The following is a 22,208-nucleotide window of genomic DNA, read 5'->3' on the forward strand; positions in this document are numbered from 1 at the left end:
CAATTGTTGGGTGTCATTGTTTACTTGTTTGTTTTTGAGGAGGTAGGAGACATAAAAGATCCAGAGTATGAACTCACGTATGTTATCACTGTTCTGGAAAACCCTGGTGATTCTTCCTAATCCTTTGATATATAGGATTTTCCATAACTTACTAGAATTTTTTCGGCTACCCATGATTTTTACCTTTATTTATTTATTTTTTATGTTAGGGATTTTATCTGATTTTTTACAAGGTCTCTTGATTTTGATGACATTTCTGATTTTTTTTCAGTGGTCTCCTGGATCAGTGGTTGCCAAACCTTTCCTAGAGGACCTCCAGCCAGTTGGGTTTTCAGGATATCCTCAAAGAATATGCATGAGATAAATCTGCAAGCAATGGAGACAGTGCATACAAACCTATCTCATGTATATTCATTGTGGATATTCTGAAAACCTGCCTAGCTGGGGGGGTCCCCAGAGATAGGTTGGGGAACCATTCCTCTCGACTTTAGTCAGCTGGGAGAAGTCAGCCTAGTGTTTATCTGAAGAACATTTCTTACTTTTTGGTGGATTTTATAATAATCTAAAATCCTTACAGGTCAATTTTACAATGAGCATGCGTGCCACCCATACACGCGCATATCAGCGCACGAGCAAGTATACGCTAGAATTTTTAATTGTGCATGCACTTACATGCGTATGTTATAAAATGCACCAACCATGCGTAAGTATGCTCCTAATTTTAAGAGGTTACTTGAGCACAGTTAGCCTGTGTCTTCAATGGGACCTTGTCGGCTTTTATGCGCAAATGTCAGCAAATTTTAAAACGCACACCTGCAGGCACATTCCCAGTTTTCCAATTAGTCCACCAGTTTGTCCAGTTAATAGCGAGGGCTTTCAGACCCCTCTGGTTCTTTATCCTGCACACTGCTCAATTGACCCGGACTTCTCATCCTTTCTTATAAGCCCTCCTCAGCAGGAGCAGCTATAAAGTTACATCTAGTGTATGCACGCTGCGGGTTTTGATTTTAAAATTCAGAGTTACACGCATGAGTCATGGCCCTGCCCCTTTCCCACCCCCTTATTCCTCACTTGCACATGGGTAAATATGAGCATATTTTGTGCTTTTTAAAATCCACGTTGCTCACATGCGGCCCACATACACAGGTATGTAGGCATTTTTGTACAAGTAACAGTTTTAAAATCGACCTGTTAGTGGGTAATATTCAGTAAGCTTTTGGTTGGACAAATTATCCAGTTAAAGCTAGCCAGATAACTTGTCCTGGATATTCAGTGAGATGTTATATACTCACCTAAAGTTATCCTGCTATCTTTAGCCAGATAACTTTAACTCTAACTGGTTAGCTTTGAATATGGCCGGTTAAGTCTAAAAATATCCAGTCTTGTATGGCTAGATAACCAGCCCCTTAACTGGATATCTGGAAAGGATATTCAGTTGAGTGGCACTCCTGTAGGAAAAAATAATAACTTCACCTAGGGTCTCCCAGCCTGTTTCCCACCCCTCACCTCAAATTTAAGAAATCCATGTTGGCCGAGATCCCTCCAAGTCATTTCTAAACCAAATTCTCAGTGCTGGCCCTCCAGTTCTTCCCCCCCCTCCCTGCTAAATACTAAAAAAAAAAAATTTGCCTCCTTGCCCCCCCCCCCCCCACACACACACTACCACCCTTCCCCCAAACCCAGTCACCCATTACCTGAATCATGGCCCCTTCTTCAAAACCAGGATCACAGTACACTGCGAGCCCAGGTGTTTCCAGTGTTACTCTAGTAATAGTACTGGAAGAGTATGCTATAACAGGTACATTTGAAAAGCATTGCTCGTGCAAAAAAACACAGCCCCATACATGTGCATTTTGGCTGCGCGTGCGCAACACAAATTTTCAGAAGCCAGGAAGTACGCATGTACATACCTTGGCATGCATCAAGAATAAGGAGGCAGAAAAGGGTCAGGGCAGGGGCATTCCAGGGTGGGGCCAAGACTAACGCAAGTAACTCCGAATTTTGCAAAGACTGCGTAATTTTACTACTGGTACTGATGAGTGCAAGTCTGGAGATTTTGAGCCGGGGGGGGGGGGGGGGTAGAGAGAGAGATACAATCTGACACTGTATTTATCTCCCACTGTAAAAGAGGCACTTTCAACTCAGGGTGAGTTTTGGGGGGGGCAGTGTTACATTGGTCTGCCTAGAGCACAAGGGTCTGTAGACCCTTGTAACACCCCCCCGCCAAACTTGCCTTGAGTTCCAAGTGCCCTTTTTACAGTGGGAGATAAATAGAGTATCATACTGTCTCTCTCTCTCTCTGCCTCCCTGTGGTCACTTGTGCAAGCATGTTATTAAAATATGTGCATAAAGGCTGCACACATATGGGTGGCAGGGATATTTTAAATGACACACATGTACTTGCATGCACGATATAAAATTAAGCGTATCTTTATGTGAGTTTATGGGTGCATGCATGCTCCTTTGAAAATTTACCTGTCAGTGTAACTGCTCAGCCCAGTGCTGAACATTTATGCTAATAGCGTACGCTTCCAGCGCTATTACCAGAGTAATGCTAGAAGCGCCCAGGATCGCAGTGTGTGGTGTGATCCTAGCTTTCAATATGGGGCCATGATTCAGGTGCTGGGTGGGTGAAAAGGCTTCAGGGGAAGGGAGCAGCATGGGGTGGTGGTGTTGGAGGGTGGCAAGAAGGCAATATTCTTTTTAGTATTTAGCGAGGATGGAAGAGAAGGGCTTGAGGGCCAGTGTCAAGATTTTCGTTTTGAAGGGGTTTGGGTGGATCTCAGCTAGCAGGGGCTTGCTAAATTTGAGGTGAGGCAGGGGAGAATCAGACGGAGAAGCTCATGGTAAAGATTTTTTTTATTCTTTATATCTTTTGAAGACATCCCATTAAGTGGCTGGTTATCCAGCCACATAAGGCTGGATAACATTAGATCTGCTCTGAAGCAGGTTTATAGTTATCCAGCTCACATACGACTACATTTACTAAGCATTTTTCCCATAGACACAGAATGGGAGAAAAGCCTTAGTAAATCAGGCCCTTAATCAGTTAAAAATAAAAATCAGCTAAATTAGTTGGATAACTGAACTCCTCCCTGAAACACCCCTGGAATGCCTCTTTTTTTTTATCTGGATGGATTTTACCTGGATAATTACTTATCTGGCTAAAATCTAGCAAGAAAAGTGATTCAATATTCCAAAACTTGCCATTTAGATGGATAACTTGTGGCTTTGAATATTGACCTCCCATAGGCCTAGATTAATTATTCTGCTATAAATACAGCATAATGATGAGCCACTGCCAGAAAAGGGGTGGGGGGTGATAGTGTGCAGCCTGCCGCACCGCACAGTATCACCCCCATAGCGCCACAATAAAAGGTGGTGTTATTTCCCGCGGTGCTGCCGGTGATAATATGTAAACATTATCGCCTGCAGCGCTGCCAGGTCCTAACACCACCCAAACCCCACCCACACTCCTCCCTTTCACCTAATTAGCATTTTACCATGACTATGTGGCTGGTATCACATGCAGTAGGGCGTTATCGCATGCGATAACGGCTCATTGCACAATAAAGAATGACCCTTTTAGTTTTTGTCTGTACTTAAGTGATTCTCATAAATATCCTGACTAAAAATATTGCGAAAGATAGTTTTGACATTAAACTATATCCATGATTTTTCAGGGGATCTGACTTTATACCAGGACTATCCTTTATTATCCCTAAGTTTTGCTATGCCAGAATTACAGCTTGAGTCATAGCTTACTTCAATAGGAAAATTGTCTAATCAACTGTTAAATGCACACTTTACAGGGACCTGCAAACTAACCCCAAAGCAAATATGTCTATTCTGTGCTTTGAGGAGACACTAAAAATATGTAGGAAAATTCTATTTTCATTAGAATACTGAAGATGTTTAAAATGTCATTATTTGTATGGCTGAACATGCATTTAGTGCCATATCAGTGTACAAGGGAAAGGTGTCACAACTTTGGGGAGTGTACCACATATTTTGGGCCAGAAACAGTCATCAGATCACACTGCTTTTGTTGTACAACTTCTTCTTGAGATGGATTCCCCTACCACAGTATTTCCCCATTAGTGTGCCTCGGGTGTTCTATAGAAAAGTCACCACTATCAGATGATCAGATCCAGGCCAACACCTAGGCTCTAATATTACAGCATCAAAAGACACCAGTGGTGGCTCTTAAACTTGTAAGAACCTCTTTCTGAGAACATGTGTAATCATGGATTTCTATTCTTCCTAACTAAGAAATGAGATCCGGATTGTGGTAATTAATGGGTAGCATGAGGGCATGGATAGGAGGAACCTGCTTTGTGCAGTACACCCTTTGTACACAGCACCTCCTCATCTTCCCTGTCTTTGTCCTTCCATTCTCTGTCTTACCCCCAGGCTGAAAGGGACAGGGAGAGTGTGTGCCGAGCACCTGATATGTCTGAGTGTTGAGGACAGCAGCAATGAAGTAACTCTGGAGCTAATGCAGCAGCCATGGTAACTAACTGAGTCAGCTGCCCACACCACACTGACTTCTCCCTTCTCCCGAACTTGTATATAGAGGGAGTTGGTCCATCGTGGTGGGTTCATATTTGTCTTCATCTGTTCTCTCCCTTTGTTTTAAAACTTGAATGAGAGACTGGTAGAGTTTTCAGTGCTTTCCTAGCTCTTATTTTGGTCACGAGTCCTCTATATGTCTATACTGCCTGCTCCATGGAGGTTGGTATGTTATACAACATTTCTGTTAATATAGGTATGACTTGGGCATGAAAAGGTTGGGAAACAGTGCCCTATCATACACAGTGATTCAAAATCATATCATCATTTCAGTAGTCACTGTCAACTTTTCTTGTGAAGTCCCACTGAAAAATCCCATGTCCAGTCAGAGGAGCCTAGTGTCCTGAAAAGGTACTAAAAAACTGAAAAATGAACAGGCCACTCCAGTTACTATGATAAGAAAAGAAGACATAATAATACCACAAGAGTTCTATTAGAAGATGGCAGGTCCCAACAAGTCAGAGAGCCATCACATGAAAAACTCCCTGTATGAAACTCGTTATTTTGTTTTACAGTTAGAATAGTTTCACACTAATATGTTAGAAAAATTATAGAGGAAGAAGATTGCAATCAGAACTCCTGCCTCATCAATAAATGGAAAAACCATCCCTTGATCTAATCAATGTAAGAAGGCAGGAAATTGTTTGAGAAGCAGTCAGAGTGCTTTTGGGGTTAAATAATTTACATAAGAGTAGGGAACTAGGAGCACAAGTCATAGAATGGGAATTATGTTTCCAGATATTCAGTTTTTATTTTAATGGCTTGAAGGTAGATCGGCAATGTCAAAATCTGATTCTTGATGGTCATAAACAGGTTTTTAGGACAACAAACAAATGTAAATTAACCAAAAACTAGAGCTACCCTATGCAGATAAACTTCATAAATATTCACTGTAGGCATCCTGAAAAACAGACTTGTTTACAAGTGCTCAAGGACCAGAGTTTGACATCCCTGGGGAAGAGTCATCTATTATAGTACTACATGTGATGGAAAGAAGGAATAATAAAAATCAGACAGGGAAAGGAAAAAGGAAGAGTGAATTATATTGAGTAAATGAGGGGAGAGGTAAGAAACAAGAATTAGTTACACTGAACAATCAGGAAAAACATAAAGAGGTCGATATTCAAAAGCTATTTAGATGGATAAGTGAAAAGTTATCCATCTAAATGACAAAACGGCAATATTCATCACCGTATGCGGCTACATTCTAGCTGTATAATGAATCAGGAGGCTAGAATGTAGCCGCATAAATTGGGGACAGGCAGGAGGCATTTCCGGGAGGAGCAGAATTAGCCGCTTAATTGGAGTTAGCCACTTACCTTATGTGGCTTACTCTGGTCGTGCCATAGGGCTGTCTTAAAATTAGTCAAATATACTTATTCATCTAGCTTTAAAATAGCCAGGTATAGTCAGCGGCACTGAATATTCCTGTTAAGTTAGCCAGATAGGTATATCTGGCTAACTTAACTAGCCACTGCGTGGCTGAATATCGGCCCCAAAGGATATAGTGTCAGGAGAGAGGTAGTCTTAAGTGGCCTCCATAAGGGAAATCAAGTCTTTACAATTTATCTTATCACCTTAAGTCACTAGATGAGGACAGCGATAGTTACCCCAGAAATATAATACTGACAAACCCTGTTCAAAATGCTAATACTGTCACTGGACTTATAGTATTTCAGGTGGCACCTTTGGTACTACATAGAGGGATCTATGTGCTGTTTCCCCAAGCACCCTGTCCTATATTTCAAAATAAAGCCAATATTAATACATCCCAAACCATGAATGATCTGTCAAGAAAGATAGGCTCCTTTGGCTGGTTTTATCACTCAGTTCACCAGTGCTGAAGAAGAAGTCCAAAGGTATGGAAGGCAGACTGTAGATAAGTTTTAAGGCAGATTGTTTGCTTGTTTGGGGTTGTTTTCACCCTGTTCTTACATAGTAAGGAAGTTGGTGGTATGGGACATAGCAGCAGGAGTAGCAGCAGTAGACATGCTCAAACAACTGGGTTTTGAGGTTCAGCTCACCTTTTCTGTTTCTTCAGATACATATTATCTCATATTCTGCCCATAAGAACTGTACCAACACTTATGCCAGTTCTCAGCACGTTCCACTTTTCTCAACCAGTTATAATCACAGAACTGTGCCCATGGACTGTAACTAAGCTGTGTAGTGTACAGTAAGAAGGCTGACAGTACAGGCTAAAAGATGCACTTTGTAATTCTTCAGGGCTTGAAAATCCAAGAATCCATATTTCCCCAACAGATAACAGCCAATGCTTCACTGATCTGTATATGCAGCAGTTTTCAGATATCAGAGGTCTACTGGGCATCAATTCCTTTGTTGCCTGTACATGAATCATCTTCCCCAATGCCTTGGTTGTGAGCCACCTTGGCACTCAGTCCAGGCATAGTCTCACCTTCTCTACAGGCTGAATCTTCCATATTTTTTAGCTGTGAACACTGGTGAGAGAAAATTGTTTTGTTCTGATCTCTATCTCTAGTATGTAATATATATACATATGTATGGCTTGTTTCTTGCCTTCTTGTTACAAACTGTTCAGATTAGGTGGGCACACAACGGCATGACACATGCAGTTTGGACTTTGTTCATAACCTGATGTCATTCTGACTCAATTATTTTGTTATTTAGATATACTGAATACATAACCCCTTTCTGAGTTCTCCTTGGATAAGTAAAAGGCAGACTGGTTGAATTCTGGAGTCACTGGTGCAGATATGGCATCCAGTTGAGCAGCTAAATGTGAAAATAATACCAGAAGGAATGTAATGTCTCTCACAGCCTGCCTTTGGCTCTGTGATATTCTCTTGTGCTTGGCATGGTGTTATCCAAGACTGAGACGGCGTGCATCTTTGCGGCTATTCTCCTGTGCATTTGGGTCAAGACAAGCACATTCTCCCTGGAGGTCACAGTTCATGGGGAAAGGGGTAACCTGTGAAAAGAAGCAGAAACCATGAAACAGGGCACTATTTTAGTCTCCAATCTTTGATAATTAAAGCAATATTGTCAGTTGCTTTTCTACTAATGATGTTGTTAGTGTACACAATATTCCTCTGGGCATTGACAAACTGAATCAACCACCAGTCAGATGGAAACAGAGAAAAGAATCAAAACACCCAAGGAAAACTTAGTGCATTGTCACTTTTGTCACTAATTCCTAGAGACTCTTGTTGCAGAAGTGAACAGTGTCATAATAAAGTATCAGCAGAATAATGAAAACAAATTACAGATTTAGTTATTTGTTTTTATTTAGGATGGTACTTAAACATGGCATACCATGGAGATAAACTGCTTGGTTAATGGGTCAGTCTTTCCTAAATCTTTATGCCACATCATGTGTACAATCAGAAAGCAGAATCCCAGTAATATTAGAAAGTTCTTGCCATTGTGAGAGAGAAGCAACTTTGCAGCATTACTGGTTATTCCGCTACTACTAGGCCCTCTCAGAGGTAAAGGGAGGCCTGGGCCACCTCCAGCTTTTGAGGTATCTTAGTCATAATAACAATACAAATTGGTCATAAAAAATTAGCAAGTATCCAGATTTGAGGCCCCTTTGAGTTTGAGACTCGGGTCAAAAGACCCTTCTGGCCCCCTGCCTGACTGGCCCTGGCCACTGCTAGCACAAACTGTCTTCATCCAGCAGCTGTAATAGGTCCATGTTCAACATATACTATCCCAAAATATGCCTGGGTCTAAAACTCATTTTACCTAGGGGAGTGAACAACAACCCACCCTGCATTTTGAGCATGGAATTCCCTTAACTTTTATTAGAGACCTAGGGCTTATTCACTATAGCTACATGGACAACATTCAAATCCTTTTGTCTATGGGGGGATCCCTACAAAAGACTTATCGCATCCTGAAGGAATGCTTCTTTGTTGTCAATGACTGGATATAAATGTACATTTATTAATATACTGATTTTATTCATAATCAAAACAGTGTACAAAAACATAATCATAAAATAACAATCTTAGAAAAGCAATAAAGCAACTTAAAACCTCTACAATGCGTAACAGAATTATAAAATAAGCTAGCCTTGAAGAAATAAATTAAATAGCATCAATAAAAAATTCAAGGCAAATCATTAAAAACCTGAGTAAACAACCAGGCTTTAGTCAATTTCCTAAAATCTGAGGTAGTTTTTTTCAAATCTTAAATCCAATAAAAAAGAATTCCATAAAAGTGAAGCCTGGTATTGAAAAGTAGAGAGTCTAGTATTTTCCAATCTAATTTCACATGATGAATGTAATTTCATTAATTCCAAGTGGGATTATCCAACAGTTCTAACATGTTTATAAAGTATTAACATATTGGTTTAATAGCTAGGCATTCCTCTGTAAAAAGCCCTATAAGTAAGGCAAAGGAACTTAAAAATATTACTATTCTGAATGGTAACCAAAAGAAGTCCTGAAGTAGCGGGATAATGTACTCAAATTGTGTGTTCTCCAAAATTATTCTAGTTGATATACTTTGTAGTAGTTGAAGCCTCCCCTCCTCAGTAAATTATAATAGTTCAAGTGAGATGACACTAGATAAGGGCAAACAGACTGAAGTTAAATCCAGACAAAACAGAGCTGTTATAGGTTGGGAAATCTGTTATGCCCATCTCCAATGTCTGCTCAAAGTTAGGGGATGTGAATCTATCCCCAGTGCAGACGGTCCAGAACCTTGGGTCATCAGTGACTCCACATTTTATATGGAAGATAAGGTAATATTGATAAAAGATATTCTAAATTTAAGGATGGTTAGCCAATTACACCCAGTTGATGCCAGTTAGAATCAAGAGATATGATGCAGGCAGTGGTCCTGTACTGCCTCACATATTGCAATGTTAATTATAGTCAGAAAAACAAACTGCCAATGCATTAGCATGCAGTGCCAGGATGTGTCCAGATCTAACCTGTTCTCCCTCCACAAACAAACTCTTTCCCCATCTACACAATCTGCATTCTCAATCCTTCACTCCCCGCTACCGGTGGGAGCTGAGCTGGTGAGTTCAGGAGTTGAATTGTGAACTACAGAACATTTTTGCCTTCTTTTTGAGAGAAGCTCGATTAAACTGAAGAATAGTAGAATATCTGCTTTGTTGCTGCTCACCATCTGAATTTCTTTAAATCTAGTTGCTTGTGGGACCTGTGTTATGTTTGAAATATAATTCTGGTTGTTTATGGAAGCTGATTGAACTTTTCCTTCCTTCCTACCCCAACTCCCACCCACTCCTAACTCAAATCCTAATATATAGATTAGATTACTACATAATTAGGAGATTGGGAAAATTTTCAGACTGGCAGTCAATCAGTGGCCTCACACAAGTGTAATACTGATGACAATGTCCAAAGTATCAAAAAATAGTTGGTCCATTATAGGTGACTGGCAAACAGAGTTGTCAAATTAAAACAAAACTAATCTAAGAAACCTAACTTGCCTAGCAGATCAAAAGCTATAATATGCAAACATTAGTCCTATTGTAATATGGGGGATATCCAGACTTTTGCACAGAAATGATTAATCTACCTGTTGGTGAAAGGATGTATGCGTTCATCCAGAGCAAAGAGCTCCTGTCTCCAGAGAATGAGTACAATTTCTGGAGGCTAGGGTGGCAGACCTGGTAGAGCCAAAGCAGACAGACGTTCATAGAGGAGGCCTACAGGCACACAGTAGTAAAAGGAAGACTGCTCAGACAGGAGTAAATATGTTTGTGGTAAAAGCTTCTAGGAGATGAGTAAAAGCTTCATATCTATGTGAGTGAATAGCCCTTTAGGGATGGTAGCAGAGGTAGAGAGGAGCCTGATAATGGAAAGTATAGAACGGCCAGCTTTATTGTAGCTTACTAGTATGCATAGTGCCTGCCCATTAACTCCTGCCCATCTCTTCATTTTCAGGCATTACTTATGAAGATTTTTGTACTTAAATGACTACTGATGGCACAGTGCCAAACATATGAAGTGTAATAAGAAAGTTTAGCAGTTGGTAGTATCTGAAAGTCCATGTTAACAAATTTGAATATTTTTTGTCATCTGCAAATTTGATCCCTTCACTCATCATTCCCTTTTCCAGATCATTTATGAATATGTTAAACAACCCAGGACCCAGTACCAATTCCTGTGATACTCCACTAATGACCTTTCTCCATTTAGAAAACTGACTATTTAGTCTTACCCTCAATTTCCAACCTTTTAACCAATTATTAATCTACAACAGAATACTGTCTCCAACCCCATGAATTTGTAATTTTTCTGAGGAAATCTCATGGGGGACTATTTCAAATGCCTTCTGAAAATCCCAAACCATTATGGGGTAATTTTCAAAAGGATTTACATGCTTAAAACTGGGTGCAACCTCACCAAGCCCTGATCCAGCCTGCTGTGACACTTCCCTACCAGCAGAGGCCTCCAGTGAGCTCTGTTCTGAGCTACTCAGCCATCTATTCACTGGCTACCTGACTCAGCCTGTTTTGCAGCCTCCTGTCCACCAGAGGTCCTCAGTGAGCTTCATCTCCAGCCTTGCCAACTCAACCTTGCTGCCTGCACCATACCCAAGCTCCAGCCCTATTTAACCTAGACGCCATTTCATGGCGTCACATTTGGATCTCTGACCTGGCCTTTCTTACCTTGCCCTATGCCTTGTGGCCTCCAGGCCTTCTGTTAACTTATTGTGGCCTATCTATGCCTTACCTTGCCTTGTGGCTTCCAGGCCTGCTATTACCCTAGACTATGTTCTGTGACCTTGCTTAGTGGTCCTCAGGCCTCCAGCCTTGCTGCCTTCAAGCTTCGGTGTTCTTTGTTCTATGTTGTCCTTGTCTGTTCCTACCCGTCTGCCTTGTTTACGTCCTGCCCTAGTCTGCCTTGTTTAACAGCTTTATTTATGTAATTATGTTTTAAGTTTTATCCTTTGACATTTTTATTTATTTTATTTAACTTATAATTCAAAATGTTAATAAAAGTTTAATCTTATTTTATACTTTTACTGTGCGATTTGTAAACCGTTGTGATGGTGTCTCCAAACAATGGAATAGAAAAACTGTAAAATAAATAAATAAATAGTCCTGTCCTTGTCTGGTCTTGTCATGCCCTGTCCAGTCCAGTCCCCAGTGTCCTGTCCACAGTTCCTTATTTGTTGCAGTATCCAGTTCACAGCTCCCTGTCTGTTCCAGTGTCCTGTCTACAGCTTCTTGCCTGTTCCAGTAGCCAGTCCACAGCTCCTTGCCTGTTCCAGCATCCAGTTCACAGCTCCTTGCCTGTTTCAGTATCCAGTCCTCAACTCATTGCCTGTTCCAGTCTGTCTTTGCCCACAACCTCCAGTCTATGTTTGCTCTGCCTTGATGAGCTTATCCAGCCTGTCCAGCTAAGTTCTACTCACCCCCAAAACCCAAGAGCTCAACTTATGGGGTAGGGGGTTAGCTAGTTGATAGAAGACCAGCCCAGCTGTCAACTATGATGTTCAGTCAGCATACCCAAATCTTACGGGCCCCCAGAATCCAAGGGCTCAACCTGTGGGGGCATGGCTGGCTAGGCAGAAGACAAATCTTGTTCTTGTCCTGCTCCTGAGAGGGTATTTCCTGACCCCAGCCCATGTGATATTACACGTGTAAATGCACTTTAAGCATATACATGGACTTTTGAAAATTGCTACAATAGTATGTTACATTTATGGTTATAACATCTTTGAAAATTACCTCCAGTATCAATATGTTCCACTTTATCTACATGTTTATTTACACCTTCAAAAAATTCTAAAAGATTGGTAAGACAAGACTTGCCCTTGCTAAAATCATGATAACCCTTCCCTATTAAGCCTTGTCTATTAGGGATGTGCAGAGCAAAATTTTATGTTCATATTTTTTATGTCCGAAAGGGGGTCCCACTTGCGGCCAATATGGACATAAAAAAAATCCAATGAGTTGGGTATATGTACATATGTGCAAAAAAAAAAATTAAACCCCCTCACCCTCCTTAATCCCCCCCCCCCAGACTTACCACAACTCCCTGGTGATCGAGCGAGGAGTGAGGACGTCATTTCTGCAATCCTTGGCGAGAAGCATGTGACGTCGGTGGCACGTCGAGTGACGCGGCGTCACGTGATTCCCGGCTCGTTCGCGCCGGACGGCTCGTTCGGCCCAAAAAGAACTTTTGGCCAGCTTGGGGGGGCCCCCCCAAGCTGGCCAAAAGTTCTTTTTGGGCCGAATGAGCCGTCCGGCGCGAACGAGCCGGGAATCACGTGACGCCGGCGTCACTCGACGTGCCGCCGACATCACATGCTTCTCGCCAAGGATTGCAGAAATGGCGTCCTCACTCCTCGCTCCATCACCAGGGAGTTGTGGTAAGTCGGGGGGGGGGATTAAGGAGGGTGAGGGGGTTTATATTTTTATTTTGGCTCAACAATCGCGATTTCCCACATATCAACATATCTATGTTCGATATGTGGGAAATCCGATCGTTTATGTCGAATCAATTTTTTAAGTAAAAAAAAAATATGAGTTGCGTTTTACTAATGCGGTCAATCCGAATGCACACCCCTATTGTCTATCTATATGGTCAATAATTTTGGTTTTAGGAACAACTTCTACCATTTGGCCTAGCACTGATGTCAGGCTCAGTGGTCCATAGTTTCCCAGATCACCCCTAGAGCATTTTATAAAAATCAACATCATATTGCCATCTTCCAGTCTTCAGGAATTGTGGCTGTTTTAAATTAAATGTTACAGAACATAAGAACATAAGAACATAAGAAAATGCCATACTGGGTCAGACCAAGGGTCCATCAAGCCCAGCATCCTGTTTCCAACAGTGGCCAATCCAGGCCATAAGAACCTGGCAAGTACCCAAAAACTAAGTCTATTCCATGTAACCATTGCTAATGGCAGTGGCTATTCTCTAAGTGAACTTAATAGCAGGTAATGGACTTCTCCTCCAAGAACTTATCCAATCCTTTTTTAAACACAGCTATACTAACTGCACGAACCACATTCTCTGGCAACAAATTCCAGAGTTTAATTGTGCGTTGAGTAAAAAAGAACTTTCTCCGATTAGTTTTAAATGTGCCCCATGCTAACTTCATGGAGTGTCCCCTAGTCCTTCTACTATCCGAAAGAGTAAATAACCGATTCACATCTACCCGTTCTAGACCTCTCATGATTTTAAACACCTCTATCATATCCCCCCTCAGTCGTCTCTTCTCCAAGCTGAAAAGTCCTAACCTCTTTAGTCTTTCCTCATAGGGGAGTTTTTCCATTCCCCTTATCATTTTGGTAGCCCTTCTCTGTACCTTCTCCATCGCAATTATATCTTTTTTGAGATGTGGTGACCAGAATTGTACACAGTATTCAAGGTGCGGTCTCACCATGGAGCGATACAGAGGCATTATGACATTTTCCGTTTTATTCATCATTCCTTTTCTAATAATTCCCAACATTCTGTTTGCTTTTTTGACTGCCGCAGCACACTGAACCGACGATTTCAATGTGTTATCCACTATGACACCTAGATCTCTTTCTTGGGTTGTAGCACCTAATATGGAACCCAACATCGTGTAATTATAGCATGGGTTATTTTTCCCTATATGCATCACCTTGCACTTATCCACATTAAATTTCATCTGCCATTTGGATGCCCAATTTTCCAGTCTCACAAGGTCTTCCTGCAATTTATCACAATCTGCTTGTGATTTAACTACTCTGCACAATTTTGTGTCATCTGCAAATTTGATTATCTCACTCGTCGTATTTCTTTCCAGATCATTTATAAATATATTGAACAGTAAGGGTCCCAATACAGATCCCTGAGGCACTCCACTGTCCACTCCCTTCCACTGAGAAAATTGCCCATTTAATCCTACTCTCTGTTTCCTGTCTTTTAGCCAGTTTGCAATCCACGAAAGGACATCGCCACCTATCCCATGACTTTTTACTTTTCCTAGAAGCCTCTCATGAGGAACTTTGTCAAACGCCTTCTGAAAATCTAAGTATACTATATCTACCGGTTCACCTTTATCCACATGTTTATTAACTCCTTCAAAAAGTGAAGCAGATTTGTGAGGCAAGACTTGCCCTGGGTAAAGCCATGCTGACTTTGTTCCATTAAACCATGTCTTTCTATATGTTCTGTGATTTTGATGTTTAGAACACTTTCCACTATTTTTCCTGGCACTGAAGTCAGGCTAACCGGTCTGTAGTTTCCCGGATCGCCCCTGGAGCCCTTTTTAAATATTGGGGTTACATTTGCTATCCTCCAGTCTTCAGGTACAATGGATGATTTTAATGATAAGTTACAAATTTTTACTAATAGGTCTGAAATTTCATTTTTTTAGTTCCTTCAGAACTCTGGGGTGTATACCATCCGGTCCAGGTGATTTACTACTCTTCAGTTTGTCAATCAGGCCTACCACATCTTCTAGGTTCACCGTGATTTGATTCAGTCCATCTGAATCATTACCCATGAAAACCTTCTCCATTACGGGTACCTCCCCAACATCCTCTTCAGTAAACACCGAAGCAAAGAAATCACTTAATCTTTCCGCGATGGCCTTATCTTCTCTAAGTGCCCCTTTAACCCCTCGATCATCTAACGGTCCAACTGACTCCCTCACAGGCTTTCTGCTTCGGATATATTTAAAAAAGTTTTTACTGTGAGTTTTTGCCTCTACAGCCAACTTCTTTTCAAATTCTCTCTTAGCCTGTCTTATCAATGTCTTACATTTAACTTGCCAATGTTTATGCTTTATCCTATTTTCTTCTGTTGGATCCTTCTTCCAATTTTTGAATGAAGATCTTTTGGCTAAAATAGCTTCTTTCACCTCCCCTTTTAACCATGCCGGTAATCGTTTTGCCTTCTTTCCACCTTTCTTAATGTGTGGAATACATCTGGACTGTGCTTCTAGAATGGTATTTTTTAACAATGACCACGCCTCTTGGACATTTTTTACTTTTGTAGCTGCTCCTTTCAGTTTTTTTCTAACAATTTTTCTCATTTTATCAAAGTTTCCCTTTTGAAAGTTTAGCACGAGAGCCTTGGATTTGCACACTGTTCCTTTTCCAGTCATTAAATCAAATTTGATCATATTATGATCACTATTGCCAAGCGGCCCCACCACCGTTACCTCTCTCACCAAGTCCTGTGCTCCACTGAGAATTAGATCTAAAATTGCTCCCTCTCTCGTCGGTTCCTGAACCAATTGCTCCATAAAGCTATCATTTATTCCATCCAGGAACATTATCTCTCTAGCGTGACCCGATGATACATTTACCCAGTCTATATTGGGGTAATTGAAGTCTCCCATTATTACTGCACTACCAATTTGGTTAGCTTCCCTAATTTCTCTTAGCATTTCACTATCCATCTCACCATCTTGACCAGGTGGACGGTAGTATACCCCTATCACTGTAGTCTTCCCTGATACACAAGGGATTTCTACCCATAAAGATTCAATTTTGTATTTAGTCTCATGCAGGATGTTTATCCTGTTGGACTCTATGCCATCCCGGACATAAAGCGCCACACCTCCTCCCGACTGCTCCTCTCTGTCATTGCGATATAATTTGTACCCCGGTATAGCACTGTCCCATTGGTTATCCTCTTTCCACCATGTCTCTGAGATGCCAATTAAGTCTATGTCATCATTTACTGCTATACATTCTAATTCTCCCATCTTACTTCTTAGACTTCTGGCATTAGCATACAAACATTTCAAAGTTTGTTTTTTGATTGTATTTTTATTCTGCTTTTTAATTGATAGGGATAAGTTAGAATTTTTTAGCTCAGGTGAGTTTTTAGTTACAGGCACTTGGACTACTTTTCTAATTATTGGAACCTCACTGTCGGGATGCCCTAATTCTAATGCATCATTAGTATCCTTTAAAGATACATCTCTCCGAACCATGCGCTGCTGAGCGACTGTCGGCTTTCCCCTTTGTTCTAGTTTAAAAGCTGCTCTATCTCCTTTTTAAAGGTTAGCGCCAGCAGTCTGGTTCCACCCTGGTTAAGGTGGAGCCCATCCCTTCGGAAGAGACTCCCCCTTCCCCAAAAGGTTCCCCAGTTCCTAACAAAACTGAATCCCTCTTCCTTGCACCATCGTTTCATCCACGCATTGAGACTCCGGAGCTCTGCCTGCCTCTGGTGACCTGCGCGTGGAACAGGGAGCATTTCAGAGAATGCTACCCTGGAGGTTCTGGAATTAAGCTTTCTACCTAAGAGCCTAAATTTGGCTTCCAGAACCTCCCTCCCACATTTTCCTATGTCGTTGGTGCCCACGTGTACCACGACAGCCGGCTCCTCCCCAGCACTGTCTAAAATCCTATCTAGGTGACGCGTGAGGTCCGCCACCTTCGCACCAGGTAGGCATGTTACCAGGCGATCCTCACGCCCACCCGCCACCCAGCTATCTACATTCCTAATAATCGAATCACCAACTATGACGGCCGACCTAACCCTTCCCTCCTGGGCAGTAGGCCTTGGGGAGATATCCTCAGTGCGAAAGGACAATGCATCACCTAGAGAGCAGGTCCTTGCTACAGGATCCTTTCCTGCTACATCTGGTTGGTGCTCTCCCATTATGAGACCTTCTTCCTCCAAGGCAGCACCAGGGCTGCCAGTCTGAAGTTGGGACTGGACTACTATGTCCCTGAAGGTCTCATCTATATACCTCTCTGTCTCCCTCAGCTCCTCCAGGTCTGCCACTCTAGCCTCCAGAGATCGGACTCGTTCTCTGAGAGCCAGGAGCTCTTTGCATCGCATGCACATGTACAACTTTTCACCGGTGGGTAAAAAATCATACATGTGACACTCGATGCAAAAGACTGGGAAGCCCCCCTCTTGCTGCTGGACTGCTGCCTTCATCTCAATTTTGATCAGTTCCTAGTTAAGTTTTAGGTTGCTATGGGAGTAGGAATGTGTCTAAGTTCCTTTAAATGTATTAGTGAATTCACTATATGTCTGGTAGTGGCCTACTGGGGTCTGATCGAATTCTCAATAAAGTTTTTGTTGATGGGGTTTTTTTTTTGTGCAAGTGGCACCTGCCTATAAATTAAGGGATGAGCTTGGGGTGGGTGGGCGAGGGGTGGGAGGGTTGGGAATTACAAACAGTCTAACTTTAGTTAGTCAGCCTGAGTGACTCACAGCTCCCTTGATTAACAAATGTTGTTCCCTATTCAAACCTAATCACACTACCTCAACACCTTTCCAAGGTGAGTAACTGAGCTGAACTATTCAACTTTTTTACTTTGGTATATACTGCTCCTAGCTTATTTCTAGCTTCTGGCTACTTTTTTGTGGGGGGTTTTTTTGTGGTTTTTTTTGTTTTTCAATACAATGCACTCAGTTATTTATTAAATAAAACACTTAGCTCTTTAAAAGTCTGGAGGACACTTTAATAGTCAGGCAGACTTTTAAAAAATAAACACACTACCTACTGCTACCTTATTGACTGACTAAATACAAACAGTCTAACTTGTTTATTTATTCACTGCCAACCTACTGCTACCTTATTGACTGACTAAAAATACAAACAGTCTAAGTTGTGTATTCACTGCCTACCTACTGCTACCTTATTGACTGACTATTTAAAAATGCAAACAGTCTAACTTGTTTTATTCACTGACTGACTATTAAAGGCACAAACACACAAACACACTAAATAATATTCCCAAATAGTTAACTTTGCCCCAATACTTTTAAAAAAGTCAATGTCAATGTCCCAAGCAAAAACTTACTGATTCCTTTCAGCCACCAGCAAGGTGATCCTCTCCTCTCAGTGTTGTAATGGGTTATCCACTTCATGTTTTAATTGTTTTAGAACTCTGTGGTGGATTCCATCCTGTTCCAGTGATTTGTTTACTCTTTAGTTTGATAATCTGATCTATTAAACCCTCTATTTTTACAGATATTTGTTATTAAAGAATGTTTCAGGTGTACGTATGTTCACATAAAAACAAAAATCCCTCATTAATAAACCATCCAATCATATAAAAAAATGGGGATACAATACTTTTCAAGAAAAATATATCTGATAAATGTGGTGTCATAGTAATTAATGGTGCTTAAAATTGTTGCTAATCAAGCAAATTAACATATGAATGCTCGTGTTCATCCACCAACTAGAGCAATTTTTTAACTTTTTCAAAATATGCATTAAACAATAAGCACAATAATACCAACAAAAGACAAACATCTGTTGTACAGTGATGTCTCCAACAACTGGTGAATTCTTCTATACACAACATCTTTAGATTATCATATTCCCAGAGCTGATCCCAAATATATGAAATGCTGGTACAAGATATAAAAAATTGTCCACCGCTGGCTCAAACTACTGGCTTGTAATGTTCAACCTTAGTTTATTTAACCACAAAACTTCAACATCCATCATTTGTGTCTGCTTTCCATTTATTGAATGATGCCCTTTTAGCTTTAACAGCCTCCTTTACCTTACCATTAAATCATGCTGGCAGCCATTTGGTCTTCCTTTGACCTTTTTTAAAGAAAGGAATACATTTTATCTGGGCTTCCAAAATGGTATTTTTAAACAATTTCCATGTCTCTTGAAAACTTTTAACCCTTGCAACTGTTCCTTTTAGTTTTTTCTAACTAAAATCCTCATTCTATCATAGTCTTCCTTTTTAAAATTACTTGCTACTATAGTAGTTTTACCTAATGCCCTCCCTCAGGTGATTATGTCATTTTTTATTGCATTATGATCGCTATTGCTTAGCGGCCCCACCACAGTAACCTCTTGCACCATGCTGTACATTCCACTGAGGCTTAAAAATATTATTACTCTTTTAGTGAAGAGACCCTAAAACATTTAAAAAACCCACTGAGTTACATATATTCTCACAGGACAAGCAGGATGGTAGTCCTCACATATGGGTGATGTCAGTGGATGGAGCCCTGCTACGTAAAACTTTTCTGTCAAAGTTTTTATAAAGCTTTGACTGATGCTGGCATACTGAGTGCACTGAGCATGCTCAGCTGCAATTATCGTGCAGTTTAAAGACACGACTCAGCTTGTCTGCCAACACATTGTCTACTTCCGGCAAGTAGGTGGCCCTGAGGTACATCAAATGGGAGAGAGCTTCCGCCCAAATCTGCGCAGCTTCCTGACACAGAAGGAAGGAGCCCGTGCCTCCCTGCTTGTTGATGTACCACATGGCCACCTGGTTGTCCATCTGAATCAGGATGACTTGATTTGAGAGGTGATGCTGAAAAGCCCTGAAAGCATATCTGATTGTTCGAAGTTCCAGGAAATTTATTTGGTGTTTGGCTTCCTCTGGAGACCAAGATCCTTGTGTCTGCAGATTGGCCAGGTGAGCTCCCAATCCGAGGTTGGAAGCGTCGGTGGTGAGAGTGATTTGAGGGTCTGGAGCCTGGAAGGGCAAGCCCTGGAGGAGATTGATCTGATTTTTCCACCAGGCGAGAGACAGACGGAGTGAGTTGGTGACATGGACAACGGTCAACAGGGGCTGAATGGATTGAGTCCATTGAGACCTTAGAGTCCAGTGCATGAGTCTCATGGCCAAGCGGGCCATTGGTGTGACATGGACTGAGGATGCCATGTGTCCCAGGAGGACGAGAAATTGGCGTGCAGTCGTGGAGTGCTGAGACTGCAGCTGGTTAGCAAGAGACTCAAGACTTAGTGCTCGTTGTCGAGGAAGGAAAGCCTTTGCCTGCAAGATGTCCAAGTCTGCACCAATGAACGACAAGGTTTGAGATGGGACTAAGTAGGATTTGTCGTAGTTGACGAGAAATCCTAATGAAATTAGAGTGTGTAAGGTTAGATTGAGGGATGACAGAGCAGCTTGCTGAGTGGGAGCCCTGATTAACCAATCGTCCAGGAGGGGTAGACGTGAACACCTTGGGTTCTGAGGAAGGCTGCGACGACTACGAGGCATTTTGTAAAGACTCGATGAGCAGACGTTAGACCAAATGGAAGCACTCAATATTGATAGTGCTTGGGGTCTACTAGAAACCTCAGGTATTTGTGATGAGATGGAGTTATCGCAATATGAGTGTATGCGTCCTGGAGGTCCAGAGAGCAGAGCCAGTCTCCTCTTTGTAGAAGAGGTAGAAGCGAGCCCAAAGTGACCATCTTGAACTTTTCTCGCTGGAAGCACTTGTTGAGGGCCCGAAGGTCCAGAAAAGGACAAATGCCTCCTGATTTTTTTGGGATTAGAAAGTACCGGGAATAGAACCCTAGGCCGTGCTGAGAGTATGGTACGGGTTCTATTGCTTTGGACTGGAGAAGGAGGGATACCTCTTGATCCAGAAGAATGGAGTGATCGGATGTTCTCCACATCTGTAGAGGTGGGGAGTCCGGAGGCACGGAGAGAAAGTTCAGATGGTAACCCTGAGCAATTATTGCCAATACCCATTGGTCTGAGGTGATTGAGTGCCATATGTTGTGGAAGTGGCACAATCGACCTCCCACTGGTATGTGAGGCAGTGGAATCTGGCTGCTGCTCTCTAAGAGGAAGCCAAAAACCTGAAGCAGGCCCTGGTTGAGGAGCTGCTTGTGGCTTTTGTTTATGTGTTTGACGAGACTGTGGTTTTTGATAAGGTCTCGTGGTTGGTGGCGGGTAGGACATCTTCGGGCGGAAGAAGGACTTCATAGAGTCCTTCCTGAAGGGCTGTTTTGAAGAGAAGTCAGAAGGCATCAGAGAGAGCTGTCTTAGGGTCTCATGATGGTCTTTTAGTTCCGCTACCGTCCGTTGAATCTGTTCGCCAAACAGATTATCTCCGACATGTCGGATAACCTGTCTTGTACTTCCGGGTGAAGGTCAAAAGACTTGAGCCAGGCCCACCTTCTCGCCGAAATAGCAGCTGTAGATACTCTAGTAGAAGTATCAAAGATGTCATAAGATGTTCTGATCTCATGTTTGCCTGCCTCAAAACCCTTGTTTACTAGGGTTTGTAATTGTTCTTGAAATTGCTGAGGCAGGGAGTCCGAGAAGTCCTGTATCTGCTTAAAAATTACCCTATTATATTGGGTCATATAAAGCTGATAGGCGGCAATCCAGGAGATGAGCATGGACCCTTGGAAGACTCAGCGACCAATAGCTTCTAGGAACTTCTGTTCCTCGCCAGGTAGAACAGTAGAGTGAGGCTTCGATCTTTTTGCTCTCTTCTGTGCAGACTCCACCACTACAGAGTGGTGATCTAACTGTGATTTATGAAAGCCTGGAGCTGACTGCACCAAATAGGTAGTGTCAGCTTTCCTGTGGACTGGAGGAATGGAGACAGGATGTTCCCAGTTCTTCTTCAGGAGATCCAGAAGAACCTGGCAGATAGGGATAGAGGTGATTACTTTAGGGGCATCCAGGAATTGGAGCAACTCCATCATCTGGTGCCTATCATCCTGTTCAGTCTGTAATTGGAAAGGAACCAATTCAGACATTTCCTTCACAAAATTTATAAAGGAGAGGTCCTCTGGAGGAGAACGCTTCCTACTTTCAGTGGGTGAAGGGGGTGAAGGTGGTGAAGGTAAATCATCGGTGTCTGGAGAGGAACTATCAGTCCAGGTATCATAAGGATCAGCACCTGACCCTCTAGGAACTACAGGGGGACAGGATGGTGGGATACCTGAAGGTCGTGGTCTAGGCTCCGAAGGAATCGAAGGAATTATCGGAG

The 22,208-nt window shown here is 41.9% G+C and overlaps 1 protein-coding gene across 1 annotated transcript in view; it reads right to left on the minus strand.

The window, feature by feature from the left end:
- Positions 1-3,611: 3,611 nt before the first annotated feature.
- PAPPA (pappalysin 1) overlaps positions 3,612-22,208 on the minus strand; it is a 611,319-nt gene continuing 592,722 nt past the window's right edge. Inside the window, exon 22 of the mRNA XM_029613956.1 lies at positions 3,612-7,522. Within this exon, the coding sequence (XP_029469816.1) occupies positions 7,415-7,522 (108 nt within the window). The 3' untranslated portion in view covers positions 3,612-7,414. The remainder of the gene's footprint in view (positions 7,523-22,208) is intronic.

The sequence above is a fragment of the Rhinatrema bivittatum genome, chromosome 8 (genome assembly GCF_901001135.1).
Source record: "Rhinatrema bivittatum chromosome 8, aRhiBiv1.1, whole genome shotgun sequence".
In the NCBI taxonomy this organism is placed as follows: domain Eukaryota; kingdom Metazoa; phylum Chordata; class Amphibia; order Gymnophiona; family Rhinatrematidae; genus Rhinatrema; species Rhinatrema bivittatum.